Source organism: Nannospalax galili, unplaced genomic scaffold, assembly GCF_000622305.1.
Source record: "Nannospalax galili isolate Female #2095 unplaced genomic scaffold, S.galili_v1.0 scaffold453, whole genome shotgun sequence".
NCBI lineage: Eukaryota > Metazoa > Chordata > Mammalia > Rodentia > Spalacidae > Nannospalax > Nannospalax galili.
Genome location: NW_008334081.1, coordinates 2,782,058 through 2,803,629, shown reverse-complemented (window position 1 = coordinate 2,803,629; position 21,572 = coordinate 2,782,058). Strand labels below are relative to the sequence as shown.

Here is a 21,572-nt window from a genome sequence, read left to right as displayed (position 1 = left end):
AGGAGGCCTTAGGTAGCATTCTAGGACCCATTCTCCATGAACTGTTTTGCCTTCTTATCACTGATCATGGTTGCCATGGGACTGCTGAGCATCTCCCCATTCCTAGTGGGCTGACTCAAGCTGTTCAGCCTAGCCCAGTGCTGAGGGAAACAGGACTATGCTCAAACCTGCTGCTTGTTGGCACCCTGGATCTGACAGACTCTGGACACTCTGGACACAGCCAGTGCTGCTGCTGCTTCCTCAGCTACATGGGCTGCTGAGAGGGTCCAGAGCTGGGCAAGTAGTTTCCACCCCCAACGTAATTTCTTTTTTTATGTATATTTTCATTTTTATTATTTTTATGTGTATGAGTGCATTGCCTACATGTATGTAAGTGCACCGGTGTCATGCAATGCCCACACAGGCCAGAAGAATGCGTCAGATTCCCTGGAACTAGAGTTACACATCATTCTAAGTCACCCAGGTATGCCAAAACTTTTCCTACTTTGTAAAGATCATGCCCACTAATAGGCCCAGCTAAACCTCTAAAGCGCTATACTATTCCCATTCCCCACTGAATCAACTTTTCTTTCTTTTTTAAAACAAAAAATTTTTTGAGACAGGGTCTCCCTGTAGCCCCAGCTGACCTGTAGACCAAGCTGGCCTCAAACTCTCAGTAATCCACCTGCCTCTGCCTCCCAAGTGCTGGGATTAAAGGCATTCACCACCATGCCTGGCTTTATTTTTTTTTTTTTTTTTTTTGGTCTTTTTTGAGACAGGGTCTCCCTGTAGCTCTAGCTGGCCTGGAACTCACAGAGATCAGCCTGCCTCTGCCTCCTAAGTCCTGGAATTAAAGGCGTGTGCCACCACGCCCAGCTTTATTATTTTTATTATAAGGTGTATGAGTATATTGCCTGGATGTATGTAAGTACACCCATGTCATGCAATACCAGTGGAGGTCAGAAGAGGGTGTCAGATCCCCTGGAACTGGAGTTATGTGGATGGTTGTTAGCTGTCATGTGGGTGCTGGGAACCAAATTCATGTCTTCTGCAAGAGGAGCCAGTGCTCTTAACCACTGAGCTACCTCTCCAGCCCTTAACTTCTTCCTTAACCAGTGAACACTGTCCTTTCCAGCTCAAGTGACCTGGCATCTATCATAACCACCTCTTTCATACCTTCCTCTTCTATTACAGACCCTAATATTCATGGAGACCTCAGCTGGCAATAACAGTCCCTAATGGCTCCTATGAGCCAGTCCACCAGGGACTGATTTCCCTCCCATTGTCTCAGGTTATGTAGCCTTTGTCCCAGGGAGGGATGGTTAGTTGTGTTACTGTTTCTCTTCCTCCACAGTACTCAGACTGATCCTATCTGCCCCCATGTCCTACATCCTTAAGAGCCAGGCTATGAGGTTCTTTCACTGATTGTTTACTAGTCCTTCCCAGCTCAAGCAGTTCCCTGGAGGAGTACTCCCCTGATTAATCTTGGTTTCCTGTACCCCGACTCTGCGTGCTGAATCATTAATTTTCCTTCTTTTTTTCCCTCTCTTTACTATCTGATTCTCCCCATGGGATTCAAGTTTTTGACTCTCAGGAGAAATTTTTTAACACAGATCTAATTTTTACTCTTGTGTGTGTCTGTCTGGCAACAAGAAGTAGTCCTCTTTTATCCAGTTTACTTGCTAAATTTGAGACTTAACATGGAGAATGTTTTTATAAGCCAGGTTTTGTTCAACGACCACCTTGACTTCAGTCGCAATTCTTAACATAGTAGCAGTCATGTCACTGCTGCAAGAGTTTCCCATAGTATGTGCTACTTTCCAAGGCTGCACTATATTCTCTAGTCCAGTTGTTTTCAGGTTGGCCTATACTAACATGGTGGACCCCACTCACCAAGAAGGCATGCCACTCCATGCCACATGAAGCAAGATAACCATCCTGAGGATTGCCTCCTACACCACTACAAACACTTCACCTTCACATGGCTCAGTTGCCATAGCAAGAAGGCATACCACATGGAGAAGGAAGGCCGTTATCAGGATGGCCCCTGTGTAGATACTCCATCCTCAGAAAGCTCAGCCTCAGTTGTATGCCTTGCTACCCAAAGGGAAGACTGTAAATTACCACTCCCAAACTGTGATTTCTCTTGTGCCAAATGTTGGGGTACCAATTTGTTGTATGAACTTGTCCTGGGGAAACACCTGTTCACCCCAGATAGGGCGCTAACTACAGACCAAAGGTAAGGACTCCCAGTGAGTTTATTGGACTTATTTACAGATCATGGGTAAGAGGTTATTTATAGGACTGTGGGTGACCCCAAAACAACTGCATCATGCAAGGTCCCACCCCATCATGAATGATGACCTCATAGAGTTCCCGTTTGCATTACTCAGTATACGCTAGCATCTCTCACGATCAGTTGTATCTGGAAGGTGGAGCAGAAGAAAGGAATGGCTAGAATCCTAGGGAAGGTCCTAGGATCCTCCTCTTCTACTAGGATAGTAAAAACTCGTATTGTCACTACAGACCTATCATCACTATACTGTTTTGCTTATTCCATTGCAATGGCTGTTACGCCAAGGTAATCTCAAGGTGGCATGCATCTCTTGACTTCCCATCCAGGTTCAACTCCTTCCATCCAGACACGCACAAGCCAATGCACAGAGAATGTGGCTTCATTCGTCTCAAGCCTGACACCAATAAGGTGGCCTTCATCAGTGCCCAGAACACAGGTATGGTGTCCCCAACCTAGGGCCTGCTGGCCAGTGTTATGACAAGTCATCTCAGATCACCTCTAACTGCGTTCTTGCTCATGGACATGTATTGAAGGGACAGTAAAGACATGGTCCTCCATGGACTAGAGCCATGACTTGCCTTCCTCCGAACATGTCCACAGTCCTTTGATGCTTGCATGCAACCATTTGCTTGTACCCAACCACAAGACCTGACAAAAACAGGCCGACTAGCTACAGGGTCTTTGTATGGAAGTCTGGCAAGCTCATGACTCAGAAACCACTCAACAGCCTGTGTGACCTTGACCCTGCCCAGTATCCTTCCTGTTCAGGATTGACCAGCTTGGAGTGGAGCTGACCCAGTGCCCTGGCATGGAAACAGAAGCCGGAGGCCTGTGTGGCCCTACTTCTGCCCTCAGCATAGGGTGGTCCTTGACCTGAGGATGGTATTACACCTGGCCCATTGAGAAGCGTACTAGGAAAGCTGCAGTTCAGGGCACCTCTGTAAAGAATGACTCACCATTAAGCACCTGCTCTGAACTATAAAAAGCCTTGTGACAAGGCGGGGTGTGGTGGTGCATACTTTTAGTCCCAGTACTTGGGAGGAGGAGGCAGATGAATCTCTGTGAGTTTGGGGCCAGCCTGGTCTATATAGTGAGTGCCAAGCCAGTTGGGCTATAGGGAGATCCTCTCTCAAAGACAAAGAAGAAGAAGAAGAAAAAAAAGCCTTGTGATTAAAAAAGCCAGGTGTGGTAGTGCATACTTATGCTCCCAGCTACCCACCTGTGTTCCCCATTACTCAGAGGGCTGAGGCAGGAGGATTTCTTGACCCCATAAGTTCCATACCAGCCTGAGCAACATAATAAGACTCTTTTTTATGTGTATGAGTGTTTTACCTACACATATGTAAATGTACCCATGTTGTGCAATACCCACAGAGGCCAGAAAAAGACATCAGATCCCCTGGAACTGGAGTTGCAGGTGGTTGTTAGCCCTGCCATGTGGGTCCTTTGGAAGATCAGCCAGTGCTTTTAACCACTGAGCCATCTATCCAGCCCTGAAAGGTGTGGAGATGGTTTAGTTGGTAAAGTGGTTTCTGAACAAGCAGAAAGATCTGAATTTAGATCCCCTTAACTACATAAAAGTGGCACATATCTGTTGGGCTATGAAATAGGTGGATCCCTAAGGCTTGCTAGCCAGTCAGCCAGCCTAGCAAAAGGGTGAGTGCCAGGTTCACTGAGAGATCTTGTCTCACAAAAAATAAGAAGGAAAGCCAGACACCCCAGGTCAGCCTCTGACCTCTGACTCAGGTGAGTATACTTGCACATACATATGTACGTACATACATACATACATGGGGGTGGGGAACAAGTCCTGAATCATTTTGCAAATGAGAAGGGAGAAGCACTATACCTGGATAGTAGCAAAGTTCAACTTTCCCTTGCCTGCTGCAGACAGGGAAGCACAGTGCTTCTGAAGTGGGAGTGGCCTGGAACTGAACTAACTGCCCATCTCTTGCTTGCAGGCATCGTGGAAGTGGAGGAGGGTGAGGTGAACGGACAGGAGTTGTGCATCGCATCTCACTCCATCGCCAAAATCTCCTTTGCCAAGGAGCCCCATGTAGAGCAGGTAAGCTCAGCCTCCCTCTCAGATGTTTCCATAGGGTATTTGCATGGGACAGTGGGGTCACACCATCTGACAGTCTTTTGCCATACAGTTTTCTTAACACTGTTCTTAGCTCTTATTCTTTCCTTCTCACACCCTTTCAGGGTATGAGTGACTCACACTGTAATTACCTGGCCCCTGTATCTTTCAGGTTTGTTGTTTTTCTGTTATGAATATCCCTTTATGTTTGTGGTGTTGAGCTTTGCAAATATACCCAAGTCTATTGGACAAATTTCTCCAAAATTACTGTTCCAACAGATAGGAACATTTTGAATGGGGGATACCAGTAAATTGCTCAACAAATCCACTCCCACTAGCATTGCCTGAGATCACTGGTTCCCACCCTTTTACCTTGGACTCTCCAATCCCATTCTTGTTTTCAGTCTAACTTGTGAGTGAAAGGGCATTTCCTGTGCTCCTTGGCTGCTTTATTTCTTCCTCTGTGTGCTGGATATTCAGTCTTTGCCTGGTTTCCTGTGGGTTATGATTCTGTTGTTGACATGAAGAAGTGGCTATTAATCTGCTGTTTGTCTGAACCTTGGAAAATATGAATTTGCAGCTAGAGTAGGGTAGGAGACGTGGACAGATAAGCAACTGTGGAGGAAAACACTGCCAATATCTGGGCCTCTGCTCCACAGCCTGTAGCCCATACACTTGACCAGAGGTCTGCAGATAATCCCAAGGACATCATCTTTCAATAAAGAACAGAAAAAGTTATAAAGCTCCCAATTCAGTTTATGAGTAATGCTGATACCAAAATGGATGACATGTGAAAAATTATTAAATATATCATGACAAGTAGTAGGAGTTATCTCCCCAAAGCAAACATGACTCAACACTGAAGATATTAATAAAATTCACTGCATTAATAGCTTTAAGTGGGAAAAACATAGAGTCTTCCCAGAAGAGGGTACAAAAGTAAAATCTTTGTGTGTGTGTGTCAAAGATCCTAGCTGGTAGAAAATTACAGACCTGTACCAGTTCAACACAATATACAGAAATTACATGTTTCAGTTGGGTATGGTGGTACATGGCTATAGCCCCAGCTGAGAAAGAAGGATCACTTGAGTCCAGGGGTATCACATCAGCCTGTGAAACACAGTGGGACTCTGCCTCAAAAGAAAGCATCCTCAGAATGAACCATCAATAATCAATTAGAAGAGAAGTGAGGAAAACTAGATTTACATAGCCACAAAAAACTACAAAGCATGTGAGTTTAATCTAGCATGAAGCATGTAAGATGTAGTATATATGTGTGTATATATATATATATTTTAAGTAATTTTAAAAAATTTTATATGTACAAGTGTTTTGATGGCTGACATGTTTACTGGTGTGTATGTAGTGCCTGCGAAAGCCAGAAAAGTGACAGAGCCAGAGCTGCCATGTGAGTGCCAGGAGTCAAACCCAGGTCCTCTGGAAGAAAAGCAGGTGCTCTTAACCCCGAGTCATCTCACCAACCCAGGCCCATATATATAAAAGGAGCTTATCTATTATCACTCCTTTATTTCTAGAAAGATTTATCTCTTATTATTTTTAATTATGTGCATGTATGATTGTATCTGTGAACATGAGTGTAGATGCCCAAGGTTGTAGGCATCTGTTAGATATTCAGGAGGTGGAGTTAGAGACAGTTGTGAGCAACCTGATGTGGGAACTTGGAGCTAAACTCAGGTTTTTTTTGAAAGAGCAATACATATTCTTACCTGGTAAGCCATCTCTCTAGTCCATTTTTTTAAGGTATAGTGAAATGAAATTTTTGCCTCTACTGACAAGGTCCATGAGTCCTGAAGTCAGTGCAGTAGGCTGTTGTGTGGATATATGTGCTATGTCATCTTTCTTTAATTTGTGTATTCAATATAATCTTGAGGTAAAATTATTACTGCTGTACATTTTATGGTGCTAGGGATTGAACACAAGCCCTTACCCATCCTAAGCAGCACTGAACAGAGCTATATGCAGCCCCACTGATGGGAATTTATGGGCCTTGAGAAGCTCAGCTAAAAGGTCATGCAGGGAGTGGTGGTGTACACCACAGTCCCAGAGCTCTGGGATGTGGAGGAGCAGGAGTTCGACAGCTACATGGAAAGATTCCATGTTTATGTGGGCATAACCTCAGATATGCATAGTACTCCAGACCTTGGGGGTAATCTCATAAACCACATGGGACTGAAAGTCACCCAGCAGGGAAATGTTAGAAACGTATAATGAATCACACACAAAAAAATACGAGGAGCTAGAGAGATGGCTCAGTGGTTAAGAGCACTGGCTGCTCTTCTAGAGGACCTGGGTTCAGTTCCCTGCCAGAAGTTCCAGAAAGAGCTGAGGAACACACCCATATAATCCTGTGTTGGAGTAGCAAATAGCCCCATAAGTTTCACTGGTCAATCATCTGGTCATAAAATCACCCCTAGGAAAGCAGGTTCACCTTAAGTTATGCCAAATAGATGGGCGGAATACCTAGTGCATTAATGAAATAGCAGATTTTTCCTACCTGGAATCCCACCTCCTAACACAGAGCTTCTTGACCCATAGACATGTCTCTGTAAGTCTGCCCTCTTCTTCTTCAGATCCCTTTTCTAAACATGCTCTCTTTAAGGCTTTGGGCTGCCCCTAGCATCTTAGATTACTTTCTCTCTTTTATGTGTATGAGTATATTGCCTGCATGTATGTGAGTGCACCCATGTCGTGCAATGCCATGGAGGTCAGAAGAGGGTTTCGGATTCCCCTGGAACTGGAGGGAGTTAAGGATGGTTCGCAGCTGCCATGTGGGTGCTGGGAATGGAACCTGGGTCCTCTGCAAGAGCGGTCAGTGCTCTTAATTGCTGAGCCATCTCTCCAGCCCCATTTCTTTACTTTTTCTAAAGCTTCCTTCTCCCAGCCCTCTGGCTGCCAGTCAGGCATGTGTCTGACCTCCATGCAGGCTCTAAACCTGTACTGCTTCATGGCTTTCTTTCCCTTTCCCCACCATTCTCCTCCTCAAGGCAGCTGCCAAGATGACTAGTTTGCCTACCCTGAGGATTTTTCTTTAAAATTTAATAAAATTGTAAAATCTTCAAAAATAAAAAAGAACAGTTTCTGGAGCTGGCCATGCAACACCCCTGCCTGTGTGTGTAAAAGCTCCAGAGCCCCACGAGTAAGGCAGGCTTAGGTGTGAGCCATAGCATTTATACAGTCAGACAGGTATAGGAAGACCTCTTCACTGGGAGGTGGTGAGAGCCCTCTGAAGTCCACCTTCCCGGACTACATAGATGGGACTGGACTGCAAGATCTGTCAGGCCACCCAGGATCCCCAGATTTGTTCATATGTGGAGGGTTTGGGTGATAATGATGATAGCGCCTTTGCTGAGTGGGTGTCTTGGGGATGAACCTCTCCTGAGAATCTCCTGATATTTCCACTCTCAACCCCAAAAAGGAGGGGATAGCCCAACTGCCAGGCCAGGTCCTCAAACGAGGTGCCCTCTGTTGGGCTGCACACCCATCTTCATTTAGTTCAGATTCTTGGCTTCTGCTCACAGCTGAGGACTCAGCTGATAGAGGTGCAGTGCTCTGTTGACGTGGGGAGGGTCTGAGGAACATTTGCCGCTTTACGCTCCACAATTCTCACGTTTTGTGCATCTGCCAGTTCTCATATCTGCCCCCGCCACCTTTTGGGTTTTTTTTGGGTTTTTTTTGTTTCTTGAGGCAGAGTCTCCCTGACCAGGCTGCCTTTTTGGTCTTTTTGAGACAGGGTTTCCCTGTAGCCCCAGCTGGCCTGGAACTCACCATGTAGACTAGGCTGCCCTTGATCTCACAGAGATCCAGCCGCCTGCCTCTGCTGCCTGAGTGCAGTGACTAAAAAACATGCACCACCACGCCCAGCTTTGCTTTGGTTGAATTAGTTTTTAAGATGGGAATTTCACTGTCTTGCCCAAGCTGGTTTTGCACTCCTGGGCTTAAAGCAGTCCCCTGCCTCAGTATCAGAAATAGCTGCAATACCTAGCAACTGTAGTTTGGTTTGATTTTTTTATTCTATTGATTTATTTTGTGTGCATGTGTGTGTGCATGTGTATGCACACTGCCTGCTGCTGCACACATGTAGAAGTCAGAAGACAACTTGTAGGAGTTGGTTCTCCCCTTTTTACCTTGTGGGGTCCTGGGGATCGAACTCAGGTCATCAGGCTTCCCAGCAGGAACGTGTATCCACTGAGCCGTCTCACTGGCCCCACAACAACTGTTTTTTAAAGATATAATTTGCCTATTGTGAAAATCACTTGTGTAGGTTATATAATTCTGTGATTTTTTTTTTTTTAGTATTTTCACAGAGTTGTGAAACCACCTCACTTATTTTACCACCCCAGCCCTCAAAAGAAACCCAGTGCCCTTCAGCCATCACCTCTGAGCCCTGTTTCTGGCAGCCTTTGTCCACCACTCATCTGCCTTCTCCACAGACCGGCCTGCTCTGACATTTCATAAGGATGAGCCCGCCTACTGCTGCTCTTTTGTCTTTTGTGTCTGGCTTTCTTCTGCTTAGCGTGTTCTCAAAGTGTATCCAAGTTGGAAAGTGCCTTTTAGAAGAAGGAAAAAGGGTAGCTTCATTTTTATTGGTAAGAAGCTGTTGTGGGCTGGAGAGATGGCTCAGCGGTTCAGAACACTGACTGTTCTTGCAGAAGACCGGGGTTCGAATCCCAACACCCACACAGCAGCTAACAACTGTCTGTGACTCCAGGGAATCCAACAGCCTCTTCTGTCTTCCTCAGGTATTGCATGACACTGGCGCACTTATCTACATGCAGGCAATACACATATACACATAAAATAAAAATAATAAAATTTAAAAAAATAAAAGAAGCTGTTGTGTGTCACCTGTGTGAAAGGCCTTCTCCCCACGTACAGTCAGAATGATATGAGAACCATTGATTTTTCCCAAAGGAGTCAAGGATAAGATGTATACAAAGGTTCAGCCTCTGTCATTGCAGGAGGCTTGTTCTCACCTAGAATGGCACAGAGTGCTTCAGGGGGTGGGGACAACCTTTGGATAAGGCTGGGAGGTTGAACAATCTGAGAGTAAGAAGTCCTGCTGGACGAAGACAGGACCTGTTCACATTCCAGAGTATGCCATTTTATGCCTGAGTAATGTTCCTTTGGTTGATAATTCAGTCTTTTGTCCATTCATCACTGGTGGATCGCTAGGGATTGCTCACTTGGGGCTCTTAGGAATAAGGTTTATCTGCCCCTTAAACACATTTTTCAGGACAGCTTTCTGTTCTGAGGCTATTCTCACAGCCACTTCTGGAAATCCTCAGAGCCCCTCTCAGAGCTTTGATAGGGTCAAGGTGGGTGGTTTGCCAGTTACCCTACTGGCCTTAAGACTCTGGGGTTTTTCTGTTTTGTTTTGTTTTTTGTCTTTTGAGACAGGATCTCCGTGTAGCACCAGCAGTCCTGGAACCCACTATGTAGACCAGGCTGACCTTCAACTCACAGAAATCTGCCTGCCTCTGCCTCCCAAGTGCTGGGACTAAAGGCATGCACCAAGGACTCAGTGTTTTGATTGATTATCTCCATCTCTCCACATAAGTCTGACTTGACTATAGGCTCCTTGGGCATTGTTCTCTGTTCTCTCCAGACCCCTGAGGAGCCTAAAAGTAACTGCTGGTCCCCAGGCCCAACCAGCTCCACCTTACCTTTGCTGCCCTCTTGTCAGCTTGTACCTTGTAAAGTAAGGCTCCTACCAGTCTGCTGGCCCTGCCTCAGCAGCTATGGACCTGCAGGTCCAGGCTTGCACTCACTGACATGCTTGACAGAGCCTCCTCCCAGGTGCTGATGTGGCTGCCTTCTGGAATGATGTGCTTCTAGGCTGTGCTTCTAGGACTGCCGACAGCAGGGGGCATCTTCATGTGTTCTGGTTTCTCCTACTGAGGGGCCTTCAGGCCTCTGCACCATTTCTCCTGAGCCTTTTAAGCCGTGGAGTTCTTTGTATAATTTGCATAGGTACCGTTCTTGAGTGATCAGTGATGTGGGCCCCAAATAGCATTTTCAGCCTTTTACTTTTTTGTTTTCCTTTTTGTTGTTTTGTTTTTGTGTTTTGAGATAGGGTCCCATGTAACCCAGACTGGTCTTGAACTCCTGATCCTACATCTGCCTTACAAGTCCTGAAATTATAGGCAGGTGCCACTGCATCCTGCTCTGGGGTCTGCTTTTAGAATAGTTTATTGAGGGGGCTGGAGAGATGGCTCAGCAGTTAAGAACACTGGTTGTTCTTGCAGAAGACCTGGTTTCAAATCCCAGCACCCACATGGCAGCTAACAGCTGTTTGTAACTCCAGTTCCAGGGGATCCTACAGCTTCTTCTGTCCTCCACAGGCATTGCGCAATAGGGGTGCACGTACCTACATGCAGGTAATACACTCATACACATCTAATTGGCAAGAAGACCATATTCTGTTTTTCTGTAAGCTTTGTAGTTTAATCAAAGCCTTTTTTTTAGGTTATTAATCCATGGGGTTTGAAATGTGTGTGTGTACAATAGGGTACAGTCCTCCTCCCAGGTAGATTTCCACCTGCTCTGTCCCCTGCTGAAGAGCTGCCCTTCCTGCTGCCCACAGTACCATCTCTGCCTCTTTACCACCCTTCAGTGGACTCTGTCTCAGTTCTTAGTGGTTTGTGGTGCTCATATGGGTCCCACACTGGTACCATAATGTCTTAATTACTTTGGCTTAATAGATTTTTCTTGTTTTGTTTTGGTTTTTGCTTTAAAGAGTCAAGTCTAGGGCTACAGAGATGGCTCAGAGGGTGAAGCACTTGCCCAGTGCTCATGCAAGCACGAGAACCTGAGGTCAGATCCCCAGAACACACACAAATCCAGGCACAGTGCTTTAATGTGGGGTAGACGACGAGTGCGCGAAGCCCTGGGCACTGTGAGGCCAGCTAGCCTGGCCTATGCAGTGGCAAACAAGAAACCGTCACAAACAAAGTAAAAGGTGAGGACCAACACCGAGGCTTTCATCTGACCTTCACATGAGTTCTGTGGCACATGAATGCCATGCACGAGCATGTACACACACGCACTACACAAAGGTTTAAAACAACCAATTTACTGAGGTGAAATGTAGTAGTTGTACACACTCCCAGGTGTGCTGCTCAGCTCACCCACATGCCCCCCAGCCACCAACCCAGCTTCAACGCTGCGAATGAGAGGTCTCACAGTGGAGGTACCACTAATGGAGCCAGACAGCATGTGCTAGTGTGTGTCTGGTTTCTTCATGTGACAGCTAAGATTCGTTCATGCTGCTGCTTGTTCAGTGTTCATCACACTGAGTGGCTCCACCCTGTCAGTGGTCATGTGTATGCAGGTCTGTGTGGTCACATGTTTCTCTTCCGTGAGTGTCTGCAGTTACTGCTGAGTTGTGCTAAGAGTGGCTGCAGCTCTACACACCCAGCAGCAGTGTACAAGGGTGTGTCTTGCCTGCCCCCATGGGCAGCCTTCCAGATTGTACCATCCTGGAGGAGTGTGAAGCACTCTCACTATGGTGAGAACTGTGTACCTAGACAACACTGGAGCTGTTCATCCTTGTCCTGCTTTTCTACCCTTGGTGTTCCCAGTCTTGTGAAGTGGGCATTTTCTCTATTGTTGGTTGTTTAGGTTGGTTTTTTGCTTTTTTTAAAATCATTTTTATTTAATGTGTATGAGTGTATTGCCTGCATGTATAAAAGAGTACCTGTATTGTGCAACACCCACAGAAGTCAGAACAGGGTGTCAGACCCCCTGGAACTGAGTTATGGACAGTTTGTTAACAGCCATGAGGATGCTGGGAACTGAACCCAGGTCCTCTGCAAGAGCAGCCAGTGCTCTTAACCACTGAGCCATCTCTCCATTGCCTTTGAAGAAGGAAATACTCTAGTTCTGTTGTCAACTTCTTTTTTATCTACCTTTCTGTTCTTCAAAACGTTTGTAGGCTATCCTTTTTAAGATCTGGATGTTTAAAGCTGCTACTTTGTGTGGTATGAGGTCATAGCCAGACCCTACCAGCACCCCATCATCTGCAAAGACAGCCCTGCTTCATACCATGTATTGAAAAGACCCCCAAAACTCAGTTTTTATGTAGCTCTCTTACCTTAAACTTCCCGGTAGTTTTCAGTGTATTGGACTTGCATGTATTTTGTTAGATCTATCCCTAGTTTGTAGTTGTGTACATTATTATTATAAGTGATTTTTCAAGCTCCAGTTATCTGTTCTGATACAAAGAAACACAGCTGACTTGTTTAGTGATCTTGCTTTGTTTTAGGTTTTGGTAGTTTGGGCTTCTCTTCTGTCACTGCCCAGAGCTTTCTGAGTGTGACCTTGAGGAGCTAGCACTGGGGTTTCCCGCTGATTTTCTCCCGTGTTTCATCTTCTCCACTGCTGCCTTCCTTTTTTTTTTTTTTTTTTTTTTTTTGAGACAGGGTCTCTCTGTAGCCCCAGCTGTCCTGGAACTCGCTATGTAGACCAGGCTGGCCTTGAGCTCACAAAGATCTGCCTGCCTCTGCCTCCTGAGTGCTGGGACTAAAGGCATGCGCCACCGCACCCGGCTTGTTGCCTTCCTTTTCATCTTTGCATTTACTTTGTTGTTTTCTAGCTCTGTCAGTTGTGAAGTTAGATTGCCAGACTTGAGCTCCTTGTTTTAGAGTTACCAGATCCCCCTTAGTGCTGTTATCATGGTAACCTATAAGTGTTCTATGTGTTATGATTTTATTCATCTCTGAATATTTTATTTCCTTTGAATTTTTTTTCTTCCTGGGCCACCTGATTTTCTGTCTCTCTATTCTGCCTCAGTTTCCATTATATCCCTTTGCCTTGATCCTATCTTTCTCTCTCTCCAGGCAGGCTTGATTGAGTATATATATTTCCTACTGTCCATCCCCAAGTCTTCAACTTTGTCTGTTCTCATGGCCTTGACATGAATTTACAGTTTTAGTTCCTGGAGGTTGATTTGACCCTCGTTAGTAGGTTCTGCTGCTGTGCTGAAGTTGTCTGTGATAGCTCCGTTACTCCAGGAGGCAGCTGCACATATTTCTGTTTGCACGTTTTCTTTTGACCTTATCGCCTAGTGCCCCCCCCCCTTAATTCTAGATGTTACGCATGAGAAGCCGTAGAGATGAACTGAGACATTGTATGTTCCTTTATCACAGAGCCGTTCTTGTGTTTCCCATTTGGGGTAGTGAGTGGCCTGATTTGAACTAGACTTGCTGGTCTGTTTCTGCTTAGTCTTCCCTCCAGCTCTTGGTGGGATGTTATAGTAGAAGCCAGAGTATTTTCTATACTTCTAGATAGGCTCTGAATAAAAAAAAACCCCGTTTGTTCACCCTGGGCCAACAGATAGTCTGAGGCGGGGAGGGGGCGTGCCACCTTTGCCCCCCTTCCTCCCTGGTTCCCTTAAATAGACTTGAGATTTTGTTTTAATTTTTCAATTTTTATTATTTCTTTTAATTATGTATATATTGTGTGTGTGAGTTTGTGCCTGTGGATGCAAAGCTAGATAGAGTTCCAGGCTGCTGGGAGCAGACTGACATGGGTTGCTAGGATCACCACGTCCACTTTATGCAGGGATGGAGATCAAACCCAGGACTTCATACATGCTGAACAAGCACTCTTCCAAATGGGCCATAGCCTCAGCCCTTAAATAGACCTCTTTCTTTTCTTTTCTTTTCTTTTCTTTTTTTTTTTTTGAGACAGTGCCTTGCCACATAGCCCAGGCTGGCTTGCAACTCATTATCTGACTGGCCTAGAACTTGAGGGAGTCCTCCAGTCTCAGCCTTCTGAGTGCTGGGATTAAAGGCATGCTTCACCATGCCCAACTTTTGTTGAATATTTTGAAGATAAAACTTAAGTGCTCTGTTTTCTTCTCCGCTCAGATTACCCGAAAATTCAGGCTGAATTCTGAAGGCAAACTTGAACAGACCGTCTCCATGGCAACCACTACACAGCCAATGACTCAGCATCTTCATGTCACCTACAAGAAGGTGACCCCATAACCTGGAACATCTCCCAGAGCCTGGGGAGGGGCCTGGCTCGTACATCCAGCCCCCCAGTTTAGCGGAGGTTCTGCGCAGACATGGTGTGCAGTACACTGTGTTGGCACAAGAGTATTGTCCAGATGTTCTTGTAATGGCGAAAAACCAAATAAAAGGCCTTTATTTTTATGGCTGAGGATTTTGAATATTATCACTGTGTAGACTGTACATTTTTTTTACCTGCTGCTTTGTTTTCCAAAGTCTTTCACTTAAGATATTAAAAAAGGATCTTTCTCACTGCCTCTTCCTCCCCTTCTCTCTGTCCCTCTTTTCTTCTCTCCCCCTCCCCCGCTTCTGCAGGTTTTGTTTCTGCTGTTCGCAGTACTAGGGCTCCAACTTGGGCTGTGCAAGCACTGTACTATCGACTGTGTCCCCTAACATTCTGCTGAGTTGTGTGTGTGTGTGTGTGTGAGAGAGAGAGAGAGAGAGAGAGAGAGAGAGAGAGAGAGAGAGTGAGAGAGAGAGAGAGAGAGCTCAGCTTAGCCTAGCTTTGAAATTAAGATCCTCCTGCCTCAGCCCCCCAAGTGCTGAGATTATAGGTATACACTAACAGTCCTGGTGAAACCTCTCCTTTTTTCTTTAATATTTATTTTTAATGTGTATGAGTGTATTACCTACATGTGTGTAAGTGCACCCATATCCTGCGATGCCCCAGGAGGTCAGAAGAAGGTGTCGGATCCCCTGGAACTGGAGTTACAGACAGTTGTTAGCTGCCATGTGGGTACTGGGAATCGAACCTCGGTCCTCTGTCAGTGCTCTCAACTGCTGAGCCATCTCTCCAAGCCCGGTGAAACTTTCTTAATGCACCATTTTAGGGGAGGCCTCACCCAGTTTGCAGAGACAGGGTTACCCAGTACTGGGAAACAGGATCAGAATGTTCAGGTTGCCAGAGATATGCATCCACTGGAACAGCTGTAGCCTCTGGGGCTCAGGAACAAAAGGCATCACTAGGCTACAGTGGCCAGTACCTCAGAGCTCAGAGGACAACCCAGGACTGGTGTCCAGCCCTCAGAGGGTCACAATTGATGTCAATGCCTGGGCTGGTATCTCAGGGACCACAGGCCACATGAACTGAAAGAGTCTAGGGTGCCACAGAGGCCTGTTACTTACCCTGTATCCCAGTTTCTCCATCCTGTGGTCTAGAAGGTGGACCTAAGTTCTGGCTGGAAGCACTCCAGGAGAGCTCGGTTCTTCAAGTTATAGCACATAAGGAACTCATGGCTGGGCCTTACTTTTGGGCATGCTTGATGGGGACCAGGCCCGTTTTGTTTTTTGTTTTTTAGTGTAGGACCCAGGACTCCGGGTCAAGCCCCACCAGCCCATCCTGCCTTCATCTTGGCCTGTTTGTTGCCGGTTTCCAATCAGACTTTCACTTGCTGTTCTATGTGTGTGACCTCCATGAGGACTGTGATGTGGCTGTCTTGTCTTATCTCCTGCTTTGAGTGGCTGGGATTCTCTCAGAAGCTCCTTCATCCATTGGCTGAATTGACCACCCAATCCACAAAGCCCACCTAAGCTCCTAGTGCTTTCTCCTTGGTTACAGGCTTTAGGGTGAGGGGTGCCCTGCAATATCCAGGGACACCCTGCCCAGGAAGCATCCCTCACAATACCCCTGCTCCCCTGGCCTTCCAACTCCTGCCTTTGGCCCAACGCTTGTGAGCTCTACATTATTTCAAGCAAGTGCTGCTTTTACTTTGACAGATGGCAGGTACTCAAATTATCCCCTGGAAGCCAGAGGATCCTTTGCTCTGTAAACCTTGGAGGCCTGCCTGCCCCAGACCCAAGTCCAGCCAGGTCCCAGAGCCCTAGATCTTTCTGGTGGGTGGGAATAAAGACCAAGGCCTGGACACAGCTCCTATGCTGGCCACTCCTCCAGGCCTTTCCATGGCCTTTTGATAAAGTCGTGTGTAGCCTAAACTGACCTCAAATCACTGTGTAGCCAAGAACAACACTGAACTCCTGATCTACCTGCCTCTACCTCCCAAGTGCTGAGATTATAAGTGTGTGCCACAAAGACTTTTTATTCATTGCTAAGGATAAAACCCAGGGCTTCTTGTATGCTAGGTAAGCATTCTACCAACTGAGCCACATCCCCAGCCTCAAGAGACCATTTTGTATTTTCTCTGAGACATGCAGTCACATAACAGAGCCCATAACCCCCAATGACAAATCTTTTTGTCTTTTTTGAGGCAGGGTCTCCCTGTAGCTGGCCTGGAACTCACTCTGTAGACCAGGCCTTGAACTCAAGAGATCCATCCACCTCTTCACCTTCCGAGTGCTGGGATTCAAGGCATATGCCACCACACCTGGCTAAACAATTCATCTTAACATGAGCTTGACTGGGTTAAGAAATGCCTAAGAGATTAGTGAAGCACACACCTGGCTGTGTCCGTGAGGGTGTCTCCAGACACTATTAGATCATGAGAGCACTGACCTAATCAATGGATTAATCCCTCAGTGGATCTTAATGTGGTAAAAGGTAGACCATGGACCTCACTGGAAGAAGTAGGTCAGGGATGTGTCCTTGGGGGCCTACATCTTGGCCTGGATCTCCAGCATCCCCTTATTCTGCTTACTACCCATCATGATGGGAGCTGCTCCTTCTCCTGTGCAAAATAATGAGTAACATTTTATCAAGTATTCTGTCACAAAGATGAGAAAGCTGACTTACACACCCTCCTCCCTAACCTCATCAGCATAGGACATGTACATTTAAAAGTATGTGGGGCTGGGGAATAGTTCAGCTGGTACACTTGTCACATAAACATGACATGAGTTCAGTCTCTAGCACCTGTGTGTAAAAAATGGGCATAGCAGCATAGAACTATAATCCCAGAGCTGGGAAGGCTGAGACAGAAGGACCCCTGGGGCTTGCTGTAGTTGGTCTAGCCAAATCATTGAGCTCCACATTCAGCAAGAGGTCTTGTCTCAAAAAATAAGGTGGAGAGCAACTGAGGAAGACACACAGCATCAACTTCTGGCTTCTGTGTGCGTCTCTCTCTCACACATACACACACAGAGCTGTGTAACTGCGCACACATGAACACAAATTATATATAATGAGTTCATATTGATGGTTCTCTTGCAGTTAACAGGTTCATAGGAAACAGATGAGGTGCTGTAGAGATGGCTCAGGGGTTAAGAGAGCTTGCTACTGTTTCAGAGAACTGAAGTTTGGTTCCCAGCACTCATGTCAGGCAGCTCACAACCTCTTGTAACTCAATTCCAGAGGTTTCAATATTCCTTCAGGCACACACACACACACACACACACACACACAAATAAAACTTTAATAGGGGTGCTGGAGAGTTGGCTCAGCAATTAAGGGCACTGGCTGCTCTTGCAGAGGACCCAGGTTTGCTTCCTAGCACCTACGTGGTGGCTAACCACCATCCGTTAACTCTAGTTTCAGGGGATTTGATGCCCTCTTCTGACACAGGTGCACCTACCTACATGCAGGCAATACTCATAAATAAAAAAATAAGCCAGGCGTGGTGGTGCACACCTTTAATCCCAGCACTTCGGAGGCAGAGGCAGGTGGATCTCTGCGAGTTCAAGGCCAGCCTGGTCTACACAGTGAGTTCCATGTTGTGAAACTTAAAACAATTTTTTTTATTGCATTTACTTATTTTGTGTGTTTGTGTGGGGTGTACACACCATGGCACCTCAGTGGAGGTCAGAAGACAACTTACAGGAATGGTTCTCTTCTTCCGCTATGTGGGCTCTGGGAATTGAACTCAGGTTGTCAGGCTTGGCAGGAAGCACTTTTACTTGCTAAAATAAAATATTTTTTAAAACTTAATTTTTAAAAAATATTTTTAATATTTTTTATTTTACATGTATGAATGTATTGCCTGCATGTATGCAAGTGTATCTGTGTCGTGCAATGCCCACGGAGGACAGAGAGGCTGTCGGATTCCCTGGAACTGGAGTTACAAACAGTTGTTAGCTGCCATGTGGGTGCTGGGATTTGAACCCAGGCCTTCAGCAAGAACAGCCAATGTTCTTAACTGCTGAGCCATCTCTCCAGCCCCTTATTATTTTTATTTTATGTGTATGAGTGTTATGCCTGCATGTAGGTAAGTGCACCCGTCATGCAATACCTGCAGAGGTCAGAAGAGGCTGTCAGATCCCCTGGAACTAGAGTTACAGACAGTTGTTAGCTGTCATGTGGGTGCTGGGATTTGAACCTGGGTCTTCTGCAAGACCAACCAGTGTTCTGAGCCATCTCTCCAGCCCCAAGAAATTAAATTTTTTTTTTTAACTTAAGAAAAGGAAGCCAAGATGAAACTGCCTTTCAGATGAGCTTGTCAGGAGGGTTACAGCCTGCAGATGAGAATGAGTCTTCACATCTGAGAAAGATCTTCATTAGGGAAAGGTACCTATCACACATACATGACAAGAGTCCTGAAGGGAAAAGCCCTCAGTTCAGAAGGATCTGTAAAATTACAGCATTGTGATATAGACAATGCAAGGGTCTCAAGATGACAGACCCTTGAGTTCTCTTTAAAGCTAAAGAACAAGAGAGGGTCTTGCTCTTTCTAACAGGTTTTCAGGGGTGGGGTTGGTGGAGTGAGGTAGTTAGAAGTCAGGAAGGTTCAGACAAACGTTGGCTTTAATTCAAGGTCATCTTGGGTCTGGGCAGTTGGGGGTAGAAGGGGACAGGCCTGCCAGCAGAGAGGGAGGGAAAGGAAGAACACAGCTCTGTGAGAAGAGCTAGCTGCAAGATCACAACATGCTTTCTTACCAACTCCACCCAAGGACAGACACTGCAGAGGGGTGTGGCTGATTTCTGAGGGAGAGAAGAGCTAAGGATCTGTGATCTAACAGTTTCCGATTCTGCTTTTTATTTATATTCTTTGATTAAACTGTCACTCATTAAAACTTTAATACTGCTTGTGTTATTCTATAGGATACAATTATTTCAAAATAGTTATTAACAGTAAGACTGCTGATTAAAGTTTGATCTTTTGCTAGTCTTAATATACTTTACCTATTGAAGACAAAGTTAAACTGGACCTGGTGGTACATGCCTTTAATCCTAGTACTGTAGAGGCTGAGGCAGGCAAGGTGTCTGTGAGATTGAGGGTATCCTGATCTATATGGTGAGTTCCAGGCCAGCTGGGGCTACAGGGGGACCCTCTCTCTCTCTCTCAAAAAAAAAAAAAAAAAAAGACCACATAGAGTTAAAATATATTAAATATTTTTGTCTGTGCTATGGCACCAACGTGGTATATGAGTTCAGCTGTTTTATTTCTAGGAATTAGTGGTTCCTTAAGTTCATTCTGCACATGCAAATCACTTGAGTGGTTTTGTCGTCAGGACTCTCAAACAGGGAACATCTGTTCCCAAAGGCACAGCTCACCACGTTTCCCATAGTGCACTTCCCAGCAGCTCCCTAACACCAGCACTTGGGTCATTTAGCCTTTTACTCATCAAATAATGGCACATGAAGCCTCGTGTCATTTTGGATATTTTCCAGTGTGTCTTCAGGATTGATTTCTAGAAATGGAATTGCTAACCAAAGGACCTCTTTAGGTTTGACCCTTCCTCCATGGGCTCTGCACCCCAAGAGCTTGGACAAGGTACCCACTCCCGAAGACAGTGGAGACTGTGGATAAACCTGGATTTGGGCCAATACTAGGTGGGCAATGGGTTAGAATTTGGATTTCTCTTATATTTTGTTTTCCTTCTTGACTCACAGCTCACAAACTGTCTTGAATTAGGAATATTAATCCTAATCTTTTTGGTTTTAAGTTACAAGATTTTGTTAAGGTAAAATGCATGCAACACAAAATTCAACTTTTTTTTTTTTTTTTTTTTTTCTTTTTGAGGCAGCGTCTCCCTGTAGCCCCAGCTGGCCTAGAACTCACTATGTAGACCAGACTGGCCTCGAACTCACAGAGATCAGCCTGCCTCTGCCTCTGCCTCCCGAGTGCACTAAAGGCGTGCACCACCACACCGGACACAAAACTCAACATTTTAACCATACAACTCAGTGTCATTTGGTAGGCTATGCAGCCATCATCTACTTCCCATACTTTCATCACCCTAAAGGAAAGCCCACACCCACATCCTGCTCCCTGTCTCCCACCCCACAGCACTCTTAATACCAACATGCTTGAGAATGTTAAATATTACCAGCATTTTGTTCCACTATGTATTTTGTCTTTATTATGCTTAGATTTAGAATCATATTCTAAATTGCTGACTCCCCAGTTACAAAAGAATTCACTTTTTCTCTCTCTGGTACTGTGTTCTACACAGGCTTCTGTTTCACAGGCTATTGGTCTTGGTAATTCTGCCCGTCTTTCCCCAGGAATCGATGACACCTTTTTCTCTAGATACTGGGGTCTGATTCTGGGTCATCCACAGTCCTGGATCCCAACCTTCCATCCATACTAGTGCCATGTGGTTGGAAGCAGGTAGGACTATTTGCTCTAATTTCTCCTCACTGGGGTGTGGCTCCTGGCTATTTCTGTCTCTATCCCCACACCCCTACTGTGTGTGTGTGTGTGTGTGTGTGTGTGTGTGTGTGTGTGTGTGTGTGTGTGGGGGGTGTGTGTCTGTGTGCCATGGCACGTATATGGAGGTCAGAGGACAACATGAGTCCTGAGGATCAAACTCAAATCAATTGCAGGGTTGGTGACAGGTGCCTTTACTGGCTGAGCCATCTTGTTGGCCCTTATTTTGTGTGTGTGTGTGTGTGTGTGTGTGTGTGTGTGGTGTGTGTGTGCATGTGGTGTGTGCATGTGGTGTGTGCATGTGGTGTGTGTGGTGTGTGTGTGTGTGTTGGTCTCTCTCTCTCTCCAGCTTGTTTTGATTTGGGGGAAGAACAGCCTGATTTATAAAGCCTGTATCAGGTTCAGGAATGCCCATGTGGAATGCTGTCTTCTCAGACATTTTCTCACTCAGGCTTCTGTTCGGATCTACCTGAATGCCTTCACTTCAAGTTGTTTTTAGAGCTTTCCTCATATAGTCTTGCCCACTCTTACTCCATTTATGTCTCCGACTTTTATCCTTTTGTTGTTGGAGTGTTTCATCTCTCCATTGTGTCTTCTTCTAACTAAATGTGCATACTGATCTCTGTGCCACTTTAAGCCCTGTGCTTTTCTGAGTTCTGAGTGTTGAAAAATTTACTTTCTTGTGTTGGAAATAAACCAGAGGA

General features: G+C 45.6%; 1 protein-coding gene across 3 annotated transcripts in view; it reads left to right on the top strand.

Moving 5' to 3' along the window:
* The window catches only part of Thap4 (THAP domain containing 4), a 51,172-nt gene extending 36,617 nt beyond the window's left edge, over positions 1–14,555 (top strand). The window contains exons 4-6 of one of the 3 annotated variants that reach the window (XM_008829159.3): positions 2,602–2,711; positions 4,237–4,340; positions 14,246–14,555. In XM_008829159.3, coding sequence (XP_008827381.1) covers positions 2,602–2,711; positions 4,237–4,340; positions 14,246–14,365 — 334 coding nt within the window. In that variant the 3' untranslated portion in view covers positions 14,366–14,555. Of the gene's footprint in view, positions 1–2,601; positions 2,712–4,236; positions 4,341–8,669; positions 9,014–14,245 lie in introns of those variants that run through there. The other 2 variants (XM_008829160.3, XM_017797168.2) reach the window with 2 other exon arrangements.
* The last annotated feature ends 7,017 nt before the right edge of the window (positions 14,556–21,572 follow it).